The sequence below is a fragment of the Seriola lalandi genome, unplaced genomic scaffold, assembly GCF_002814215.2.
Source record: "Seriola lalandi dorsalis isolate HSWRI2012SDOR001 ecotype SW California unplaced genomic scaffold, Sedor1 jcf7180002054048, whole genome shotgun sequence".
Classification (NCBI taxonomy): Eukaryota; Metazoa; Chordata; class Actinopteri; order Carangiformes; family Carangidae; genus Seriola; species Seriola lalandi.
In genome coordinates, this window is record NW_019524601.1 from 790763 (window position 1) to 802803 (window position 12041).

The 12041-nt window shown below is 38.5% G+C and overlaps 2 protein-coding genes across 4 annotated transcripts in view; one reads left to right on the top strand and one right to left on the bottom strand.

Annotated features, from left to right (window-relative positions):
• pdcd10a (programmed cell death 10a) lies at positions 1-8515 on the bottom strand. The gene is made up of 8 exons (XM_023402975.2): positions 8173-8515; positions 5898-6091; positions 4422-4475; positions 4118-4235; positions 2528-2654; positions 1016-1094; positions 840-922; positions 1-464 (listed from the first exon to the last, which is right to left on the bottom strand). Exons 2-8 carry the CDS (start codon positions 5985-5987, stop codon positions 383-385), a joined length of 633 nt encoding a protein of 210 aa, XP_023258743.1. The 5' UTR covers positions 5988-6091; positions 8173-8515; the 3' UTR covers positions 1-382.
• The window catches only part of serpini1 (serpin peptidase inhibitor, clade I (neuroserpin), member 1), a 20361-nt gene continuing 16281 nt past the window's right edge, over positions 7962-12041 (top strand). The window contains exon 1 of one of the 3 annotated variants that reach the window (XM_087173126.1): positions 7962-7980. The gene's annotated coding sequence lies outside the window, so the exon portion shown is untranslated. Of the gene's footprint in view, positions 7981-9462; positions 9596-12041 lie in introns of those variants that run through there. The other 2 variants (XM_023402993.2, XM_023402992.2) reach the window with 2 other exon arrangements.

Consider the following 12041-nt stretch of genomic DNA (forward strand, 5'->3'; position numbering starts at 1 on the left):
TGTGTTTGGAAACTGAATGCCACTTGTTTTTATTGTAACTTTTTAAGACTTTTGCAATTGCCAAACTTTTGAGGACATGAAAAATGATCACATTCCCCTATACTTTTTTAGTCCTACACAGTACTGAACAGAGAGAGAAATATATAGAGGAATATTGACTTAAGAATCTGATAAAAGAACAACATAAAAGAGAGTTAAAAATCCCTGGCAATTACTGTCAACCTGATTTGCTTTGAACCTTAAACTACCTGATCTACCCTCAAAGCTACAGAATTATAAATTATACAGCCCAAAATAATACAATGTCTTTACAAATTACACAGCCTCATATCACCTTTTCTCAAATAAAAATGTCTGTCGGTGTGTATGTCTTCTCAGGCTGCTACACCACCGTCTTGAAGGCCTGCAGTATCATGTTGGTTTGGTGGATGAGCCGGTTGGCGCTGACAAACACGTTTATCACTCTGGAAACAACCGTGACATAGACACAAGGATGCACTTGTCAATCATACAGCAGAGAACCATGGCAACAATATCAGGATTGATCCAGGAAACATTTTGATCTGGCTGGATTGGAGAATGTCAGGCTTCAGAGAATACAAGCCAGCATGAATCCACAGGAAATGGGTCAAGGGAATTATTCAGCAATGGTAGAAATTTGATAGAAGCTGGCCTGTGATCAAACAACAACCATTTACATGATCGTGACATTGTGTGCATATGCATGCGTGTGTGTGTGTGTGTGTGTGTGTTTGTGTGTGTGTGTGAGTGTGTGTGAAAAGGAAAAACCGATGAGAGAAAAGGAAGAAAAACAGAGAAAACTAGAAACAGTGTCATACTTTCCGTCTTTGAAGTATGTTTTGAGAGTGTCGCTGAAGCTCTTGGAGTATTTCACAAACTCTTTCTTCTGCTGTTCCAATGCCTAGCCAATAAATACAGACAGCCTTTCAGCTCCACTTATTTCACGGAGACTGTTTGTGTGTATGTACTTTTCCCTCTTCATGTATCTACTTACCCGTCTGTTCTGATACTGGTATTTCCTGAAGACAGTATTAACTGTGTCTAGCAGCTCCTTTATGGCACTGGCAATGTCTCTGTGGATATGACACACAAATAAAGTGCATGTTAATAAAACAATATCTCAAAATCTGTCTGGTTTTATCAGGCAGTGATAACCCTGAAACAACAGTTCTTTGATCCTGCTCGTTGTCTGCCTTTCTTCCCCTGTTGTTACAAACTGCTTGCACCTTCAACTTTTTTTCTCTCCTTGTATGCACTTGAAATCTGTCGTTTCATAACTTAAATTAGTAGCATTCCATTTGAATTGATTTTTTTTCTAAGCCGTCCGCTGGGTAAGTAACTTAAGCAGTGACTCACTAAGAGTATTGAATTCCATCAAAATAATGGCAAAGTGAGCCAAGGAAATGAAACGTTTCTCACTGTCTCTCCACCGTCTCTAGTGTGTGTGCGTGTGTGTGTGTATAGTGCAGTGGACAAAGATACAAAACCTTGGAGGTTTGTCATCACTATTCCATCACATACATATAAATAACTAACACTAAGTTCAGTACCTATGCATGTTTATGTGGCATGTTTTAATGATTTGATTTCTAAACCTGGGTCACGAGATGACACCCCAGCTCCAATTGTTGATGAAAACTGTGAGATGCGGTTGAAAGCTTGTGAGTGGACCAATGAGTTGAGATTATTTCATACTTCTTCTAAACCATTCCTTGATATACCACAGCACAAATGACCAGTTAGAAACAATCAAACAATCTCAAATGAATGTCAAACACTCTCTGGATGTATTGAGATTAATTTGAGCACAGTTATTTACTTCTTGCTTCTTCTTCTTCTTCTTCTTCTTCTATCATTTTACTGATAAACTGTTTATTGCACACAAACACAAACTATTTTGCTAAGTGAAGGTGCTGTAGTAAAACATAACCATATCTTGTGTTTCAGTTCTTAAGGTGTGTGCAGACAGAGAGTAAAGTGACTTTTCAACTCACATTATTCGCATGACTTTAACTACAGGTCTGTTTGTGCAGTTAAACAACCAATGTCCTCTGATACAGACATTCACTCTGGTTAGCAACATAAGTATGCACTGATTGCAAAAGTGTGTAGACTGTGCCTATGAGTCTGTGTTTGTAACAACCTCAAAACTTGCCACGAACTATTGACAGATTTTCAACTTGTGCTGACTCCTGGTTGTCTCATTATACTTCATACAATGAATGAATTTTGTTTTTTGTTTTTATGAAACAAGGGTCTTCATCATGAAGACACACACAGTGTATCAAAGCAATTTATTATAAAAAAAAAGAAGAAAGATTTTACCCATGGGAATGATTAGTTAAAGTCCTTGAGACATCGTCTGGCAGTGTATTCAATTAATAATTACTAATTAATATTAAAGATGAAAAAATAATACAGGAAGTTTGACTGAAACTTTTAAGCAAAAATAAACCTGGCGAATATTGCACACACACACTCGCATTCACACACCGAGCTGTCTTACTTGATGGTCTGTAGGAAGCCTACTCTGTCATTGATCTCATCTGGTATGGTGCTGAGGATGTGTCTCAGAGCTCGGGCCCTCTCGTTCAGCTCCTGGAACTCTGGCTCTCGTCTATCAATCATGAACTCTGAAAACACCAAAAGGAAGAGAAAAATACAGATCTCAGTGACAGGCACGTTAACACACATGTAAATACTGTGCATTCAGGAAGTGTTCAGACCCCTTCAATTTTTCACATTGTTATGTTGCAGCCTTATGCTAAAATAAAAAAAGGGTATTTTTTCTCCTCACCCATCTAGTTTCAATAACCCATAATGACAAAGTAAAAACAAAAGAATTTTAGAAATATTTTCAAATTTATTAAAAAGGAAATTATTAAATATCACAATTACATAAGTATGGAAGTTTCTCCCATCTCCACACAGGATATCTGGAGCTCAGCCAGAGTGACCATCAGGGTTTTGGTCACCTCTCTTACCAAAACCCTTCTCCTTCGATTGCTCAGTTTGGCCGAGCAGCCAGCTCTAGGAAGAGTCCTGGTTGCTCCAAACGTCTTCCATTTAAGAATTATGGAGGCCACTGTGCTCTTAGGAATATTCAATGCAGCAGAAATTTTCTTTGTAGCCTTCTCCAGATCTGTGCTTTGACACAATCCTGTCTCTGAGCTCTGCAGGCAGTTCCTTTTACCTCACGGCTTGGTTTTTGCTCTGATGTGCATTGTCAGACCTTATATAGACAGGTGTGTGCCTTTCAAATCATGTCCAATCAACCAAAAGAAACATCTCAAAGATGATGAAGAGAAATGGGAGGCATCTGAGATAATATCCAAGTATCATAGCAAAGGGTCTGAATTTTTCTGTAAAGATTTCTAAAAATCTGTTTTCATTGTGTCATTATGGGGTATTGAGTGTGGATTTATGAAAATGATTGCTTTTTTTATTTTAGCATAAGGCTGCAACATCACAAAATGTGAAATAATTGAAAGGGTCTGAAGACGTACTGAATGTGCTGTAGCTGCAGGTGACACCAATATAAAGCAATAAATGACAGTAGCACATGCGAAAAACACATCTACAGTCAAAGGTATAAAATGAATACATGACCATGCATATGTGTGCACACCATTTAAAATGGCAATGTTTAGTTTGTTAAGCAAAGGCAGTATTAAGGTAGAATTTGGGATGTGCCATGCAGGAGATGCATTTAAAATTCATCCAAAGTGTGTGTGTATATGCGAGTGTGAATTCATTACTACCATCAATCACTGTACACGGCACAAGGAATTCAATTACAGACAGAAATTAAGGGACATTTGAGAGTAGGGAGATGAGTCGATTTGTGGAGAAACAGCTCCCCCCAGTGGCAAATTGAGCTCATGTAATAAGACAAAAAGTAACAGAAACCCCAGTTAGGTTAAGGTGGTTATCATCCAGCCTGCTGAAGCATCCTTACTGTTTGTCAGTTTACAAAGCCTTTCTTTTTGACATAATTACACGTTGTTACAGTTGTCTAGTTTTCCTATGTAACACATCCAATGTCTCCCTCCTTCACTCTTCACACACAACATTAATCAAGCACCCAGCATCATACCTTGCACATCGTCCGCAGCCATGCGAAGTAGAGACTCACTATAGTTGATTTTTAAGTTCTTCTTCTCCAGTATTTTGACAACAATGTCCTGGGTCAGGCCTGGGTTCTCCTTCTCTGCCTTCAGACACACAAACATACAAGTTGCACTGATAGTAATCATAGTCAACTTTGGTCAACTGTGGGACTTATATAATCTACAACTTAACAGAAAGTTGATGTTCTGAAATTGTTGAAAAAGTTAGGTATAGGCCCAGTTATTACAAGAAAGAAGACTGTTCATTCCATGAAATGTAAACAAACTAACCTTTATAAAAGCTGCTCTCAAGGTCTGCGCTGCTGATAAGTTGACTTGCTCCAACTGCAAGTCATAATACACAGACACACAAACATAAGCCAGTAGCACAAACCGTAACATACACACAAACACAAACAGCTCAGCTCTTATCATAGACTCTCCTCTGTCCTGAAAAGTAATTCTGCAGACAGTGCATACAAGCCAGGCAACCCACAATATCAAAGGAGGACACTGTGTTATTGTATTGGACTGTGTACTGCACTGTATTCTGTTCAGTTCCTCTGAACTCATATTCTGATATTACTTCACGGTGCTCAGTTTGCACACCATGGACTAACACATATGTTGGTTTAAAATTAAGTATCTCTTCATGATCAACCTTCACCAAAAAATGTTTGTGGAAAAATCGATTTAAATTTTATGCATTTCTTGTCTTTATCGAGGAGTGGACAGACTAGAAATGAGGGGAGAGAGGATTGGGGAATGAAAATGGTCAGTGCCACAAACCCATAGGCCTCCCAGAAGCTGTAAAAAAAAATTCAAGTTGATAAATTTATAGTGTTTGTCAGGCTTTGAAAGACAATACTCCTGTTCTGGTGGTATAATATAAAATAGCCCTGCTCTTTAAGTGTGTGCTCTGTGTGTGTTATCCATTGATTTGCTACATAAAGAGCATAGATGTCGGTTTTAAATTGTTTTCAGTACAAACTGCAATGTAATTTGTTTGATAAATGAAGCCCATTGTTGTGTTCTCAAGTTTGTGCCGCCACCACATACAGTACTCTCTATTGATTTTCTTTGTCTTGTCAGTTTTGATTTAACATTTGCACAGCACCTCTTGACACTTCCTGTGTTATTTTGAGCTCTGTGTAAATTATAGTTTGCCATGTCTGGGTGTGTACCATTTACATTTGCAGATTTTGTTTTCAAAATTCCAGTTTTTGAAGCGAAAAATTAGCAAAGATAAATAGCTTTTTCCTTTTAAAACTGGTAATTATACAAGAAGGAGATCTTAAATAAACACACTCCACTGAACTTCATGTGTAAATATAATGGAAACACAAGAAACCTAGTCTATATGCGTAAGTTAAGGAAAAACATAACCTGCAAGCACAGTATATATATATATATATATATATATATATATATATATATATATACATACACACACTTCACATACACCCAGAAGACACTAGCAGTCTGGTCACTTCACATTACATTACATTATTGTCATATATCCTTGTTAGCACTTTATTTAGCATTTTTATCCTGGCACACCACAGACCTGAACTTGGCAAAAAAAAAAATCCTATTCACTGCAATCCGCAACCAGCATTTTCATTAGACAAATACTGCAACCTCTTTCTGCTACACCTGAATATTTACAACAAGGCTCATCGAGATTTCTTTCTCATGCAGCAAACTTTGGCCTTGTTTACTCAGCTTTTATTGTTTTTACTTCAACTGAAACTCTGCATTCTTCACCTGGTTAAAGACGGGATACATCACAGTGTAGAGAGCCATGGAGACTAGTGAGGTGGTGTCGGCTTCATTCTTCATGTCATCCATGGTCATCCTTGACCAATCAATGGCCCTCTGTGTGTGTGCTTGTCTACTGATGCCAGTCTCGCCGCATTCAATCACTCACAGAGACTGACAGAATGGGAGCAGACAAGGACCTGAAGAAGAAGAAGGCAAGACAGGTGAACAAGCAGGGAGATATAGTTGGTGGTGGATGGAAATGACAGTCAAGGATTTAAAAAAAAAAGTATTGCAGTATTTAGATGCCTTTAAATGCAAAAGTGTTTAAATGTTGTATTAAAGCGGGAAGATAAATTTTGGTGAGTCAAAAATGGAATAAATTCAAGAAACAATTTTTTTTATAATGCTTCCAAAAGTGCACCAGCTCTATTCGATCCATTGCATGTTATAAAATCCCATGTGCACTACTTCCCAGAAAGCCTTTCAGTCACAGACATGATCATCACATAACAGCCGCACTGCAAAGTGTGTAGTTTACTGTTCCACTGGGTGCAATGGTGAGAAACTGGCATGAGTCATACCTGAACAAGGACAACCTCTCCAATATTACTGCTGCAGTAAAAATGTCACTGTGATAAATATAGAACATTGGCCTACACATTATATGAATATTTATCTCAGCCTTCTCATAAGGAAGCAGTGAATCCTGATGGTTAAAAAAGGGGAAAAATATCAATGATATCCTCTTTCACTGGCCTGTGTTGTGTCTCAGTCACTCACACACACCCGCCTACATGTGACGCCTCCAGGACCAGTTCTTCTTCAACCACTGTTTATTACCTTCACATGATCTACAATGACGTCATTCTTCATTCTACTCATCATACAGATCATTTATTAGAGGGCAGGGAGACTAACTTACATACCAAGTCTCTGTTCAGGAGTGTGTCTTTTCAAAATTACAATGAGTCATCACCTGCTGATCAGACAACAACTGAAGCCTACCTTTTACCTCCAACTATCAGAAGGCACTTTAGTTATGTCGACGCTTCAGTTTGATCCTTGACACCCACTAATGCAAAAACATTATGGTTAAAATTGCATCCATTGTGCCAGTGTTTCTTAATACCAATTGCTAACTAGGATTATAAGATAAGGATTGGTCAGTGTCTTCAACAGCTACAACTGAGAGACATTAACTGACATGGTAACAGACCGCCCTGCCACAGGATTAAAGAAATACCTGAAACATTGACGCAATAAACTATTAATATAGAGTCCTTCTTCTGTAATACTAGAAACAATAAACAAATGTACTTTAATAAGTAATACATTCTAATAAATTCATTTAAACATTCTATTGTGGAGACTGTTTTCCTGTGCTTCATTACTTTTGGGATTCAGTTTAGACAGAGTTTTTCTTCGTTCAACATGGGGATAAGTTTACATCCAATGTGTTTGGAAAGTTTGGAAAGAAAGCACAATCGTGGGTAACTCCCAAAATTCACATAAGGTTGTGTCATACCACAATTCATCAATTAGGCTTTAGTCCATTTTCTGTAAATTAATGTGTAAACAACACTTTAACAAAGGCCAAGGTTTCAATCATAGATGTAGGAGACTGTAAAGACTGGAGAGTGGAGAGGTAACAGTACTCTCTGTGTATAGGACTTATTTTCGTAGCTATGTATTTGCATATGGTTGATAAAACTGTCAAACACTAGTGTAACACAATCCTAATCACAGTAGTTTAATAATATGCAACAGGGGTCTGGTATTGTGCATTCTGCTTCAGTACTAAGGGTTAATGGCAGAGAAGAAAAACATTAATTAACGTTATTAGTTACACTTGCACTTTACCAAAGATTAGTCACAACAGTAAATGGCGGCAAGGCTGCAACCACTGTTTTGCATGTGTCTTTACAATCCAGATAAGTTTAAAGCCACACGGACACAGTGCTCTCTGACTGCATTAACACTGAACCGACTAGGGCTGGCATTTACAGGCCATTATTTTGCTGTTGTGCTCATTTTGAACCATTAACTTGCATCCACCTGAAATGTTATGGCAGCCACTGAGAGAACTGTGAGTAAAAAGTTCCCTATTTGACAAGTACCGGTTCCTTTTGCAGCTTCATGTAAAATACAACATTCGCCAGATGATGCTGTAGTGCCATAGCCACTGTAACTCTGACAAGTTTGTTACTTCGCTTATAACTACCTGGGAAAAAAACATGTCGGTGATGGAGAGCGTTGACATTCATAGCACGACACTTACCTGCGGTGAGACAGGTGCCAGTGAGTCGAGGAAAGGCAGAGTGCCGATGTCAAGGAGGTGGATAAGTGAGCAATACCTACAGGGAGCGTGCTAACATGAGATTAGCAGTTTAGAGCAGGTGATCAACTCCGTCTTTAGCTAACGAGAGCTATGTCGCTAGCTGTAGAGCCTGGTGATAAAACAGCGGTAACAAAAAATATGTAACAACAACGACCGACAAATGGTTCCGTCGTTTTGTCCTACAGGCAACTCTGCCCCTGTTGTTGTGGTTAGTATCTCATTCAGGAAGTTTTCTGCCTGATAAAACTGTAGTCGAGAGGCAGGGTGGGCGGTGTTGAGAGCGGAGTGGCTGCTTGTAGTTCTTTCAAAAAGCGTCCTTAATGTTTTGTAATTGTAATGGCCACCAGAATAGACTTCAAATCCCAAACAGGTGCAGGTAATGGTTTTTTTTTTTAACCTTTGCGACGCTTTTGTTGATGGAGCCAAGTACGAGTATTTAGCTGTGTCCCACTTTTAAAAAAACATACTAAATAAACACGTCTTCAGTTGGATAAAAAAATAAGCTAAGAGTTAAAATAAGTGCAAAAATAAGCTAGTTTATCAGCGGAACACGAAATTAACGGTTGCAGTGTAGGTCAAGATAGTTCTCTACCAATGGCAACTATGGTCAGTTAGCTTAACATTTAAACAGCTAAAAACTAACTAAATTTCAAAGGGATTCAGAATATTCAAACGAATGTAACTACAGAAAGGCTCACTAGGTGGGAGAAAGCTAATGTCAGGCATGTTTCAAAGCTAAAGGAACGTCAAATTCAGACAGGTGAATTAAAATATTGGGTTGTACGGCCCAATATTTTCGATATATCTGTGACACACTTTCAGTGACTCACAAAGCATGAGGCCGAGGGACTGAGAATCGAAAACATTTACCATATCGACACCCTCTTAAAATAATGGCCTAAGTCATTTTTTCAGGTTTTTCAGGAAACACAAAAAACTCAACAAAAGAGTCACACTTTTGACATAGGCCATTATACAACCGGGGGTAGAATTGCATGTTCCCCTCAACTGAGGATTCAGGCGATTTTACCAGAGGTGGCCAGCATCATGAGGGGGTGATTTAGGCAAAAAAAACATTTTTGTCAAAACATGACTTAGGCCATTATTTTAGGAAGGTGACGATATATGATAATGGTAAAGTAAATTTAATACTCGGCTAAGCAAAGAAGGAAATCGGAGGGAGGGACTTATTTCGTTTCACATCGACAATCTTTGGTCGACGTTCATTGGGCCAATTGGTGTGGAGGGGGCGGGGTCTGCGGCAAATGAACAGGCAGTGAGCTGCGGCGCCGGAGGAGAGCAGCATAGAGAGAGACCGCACACATCTATCCATCCATCCATCCCTGCCGTGCACCGTTTATTGGTAAGAGCTGTTTCATGCAATAACCTAAAGCTGGTTCACTCATAAACCCTGTACTGGTTTATGTGAATAACCTGTTTGGTCGAGAAACCTCGGCTGATCAGCTTTTGCAAGATCTCCCTTATGAAATGTCTAATTTCTGAGTTTTTCGTAGAATATTTTTTTTATGAAGGTGTAGGAATGTGTAGGTGTAATAGGTATTTTTTTTGGAATAGTATTAAAGGACTTTGATCCTATAATCAACATGTGTGGGCTCTTGATAAGGGGGCGGGTGGAGACGCACACTGGAGCCAAATAGCTTATATTTCTTAAGCCTATTGATTAAAGCCGTTACCCGCTTGTCCACCACCCAGGTTTGCTTAATTTTTGTCGGTGGTCTACGATTGTATTGTTTGTGTTTGTTGTTTTTATTGTTGTTGTTGTTGTTGTTTTTGTTGTTTTTTTTGTTGTTTTTTTTTTACTGAAACCAGCTTAGGCATTGCGGTGTGGTTCTTGTCCTTGAAATACTGGCATAGGCGCAGTGAGTGAATGTGTGTGAATTAATGAGGCAGATTGTAGTATGGTCCTACCCTATCCCCACCCCACACACAAACACACCACTTGTTATTCCTTCATGCAGGTCTGTGTGTGTCTGTGTGTGTGTATGTGTGTGTGTGTGTGTGTGTGTTCATGAAGGAGCAGAGCCTACAGCTGGTTCAGGTAGCTTCTCTGAGATCCATCTCTTTTAATCCAAAATTATAATATTATGGTCTATTTTGCACAACACGTTAAATCACGGGAATTATATAGCCTAGTGTATAGAAAAGGTTAAACATTCCAGATATATAAATACCAGGGAAAAACAAATAAAAAAAATATATGTATACACCAGTTTTTGTAGGTTGCCATCACAGTTTTATCACTAATCTCTTTATGTTTAGATCATTTTGCATTACAAACACTCTATAAATCCCTATAAGAATATAATGTTTTTTTTCCAAAGTTGTCCATTGTCAAATAGCTTTTTTTATATGATATTGGTATTACCAAACCATGGTCAACAATAAACAATGTAGTGTTTCACAAGTCTCATTCACTCAATCCATCTATGATCTCTTTATCTCTGCAACTTAGATAATGACCTCCTAAATCCTCATTTAGGCCCACAGTTGTAGCAGCTCCATATTTAGAAAAAAAGTATCCTTTTCAGTCATAATCTAAATGTATTAATCCCATATGCATGTGAATCACCGGTTAATCTCTGCTGGTGTGTAGCCTGCTGTTTCCTCCCCATGCCTTTCTGTGTGTGTGTGTGTGTGTGTGTGTGTGTGTGTGTGTGTGTGTGTGTGTGTGTTCTGCCAATTCCCAGGGAGAACTGCATTAATTGTGTTTCAATAATTAAATGTCTTTCAAATCAGCCTAGCGAAACAAAACGAGCGGGGAAGGGAGAAGCTCTGTGCAGCGTGCATGTGCTGAGGGTGCATGTTTGTAACCTTCCAAATCTATGTGCCGGAGTGTTGATGTGTTTCTGTCAGGTACATATTCTGCTGTGAGAATACAGGGGGATCTGCAGTTGTCTACTCTATAATGTAATCGATCTGTGGATTGATTGGTGGCATCTGTATATTTTCTCAAGCTAGAATCAAGCCTGTTATGTGTGGCCGTATCAACTGGGAGAGAAAAAAAAATCAAGTTTAATCCGTCTTTGTCCTGAAATACATTTTCGCCCATGGTTACTGAATTTACTGAGGACGCAGTAGAACAAAAGGCTGGCAGAGATCAGCATGGAAAAAACTGCTTATTTGTCTTCCAGAAATCGAATTGAAACGCATGAAAAAGACACTCAAAAATACTGTGACAGTTTAAATTATTTACTGAATTAACAATAACTAATTAGAAACATAGAGAAAGGTGGGTAAATAAAATTTGAGCAGTTTCTTTCCCTTCACTTTCTAAATAAACTCACATACTGATGCACACCATCCGTGCACACACACACACACACACTCAGGCAGCAGATTTGTCCCCTGCACATTCTGCTGCAGCAAAGACACAGGGGATTAGTTTATACCTGGCCAGATAGGAGGATGAGAGCACAGAGAAAAGGGTCAGGAGTTGCAGAGAAGGAGTGGAAATCACAAAATGTAAATGAATTACTTTTTGAATTAGATAGCAAAACTGCATCATACAAAAAATACACCCGTGTTGGAAAAAATATGTATATAAAATCAGAAAAGAAACCTCTAAAATATAGAGTATATAATCTGATAATGTCAGCTAAACTACTGAGTTATCTTTGCAGGTGGTGGATATTAAATTTCTCTACAAAACTCTACTCAAGATTGTAGAAATTTAAGCAAAATGTAGTGCAATTCTACTGCATATATTTCAACCTTTCACACACATGTACCCTGGAATCGATCTGTCGATTGATTGGTGGCATTGAAGGATGGACTAAGTGTTGAGCTAT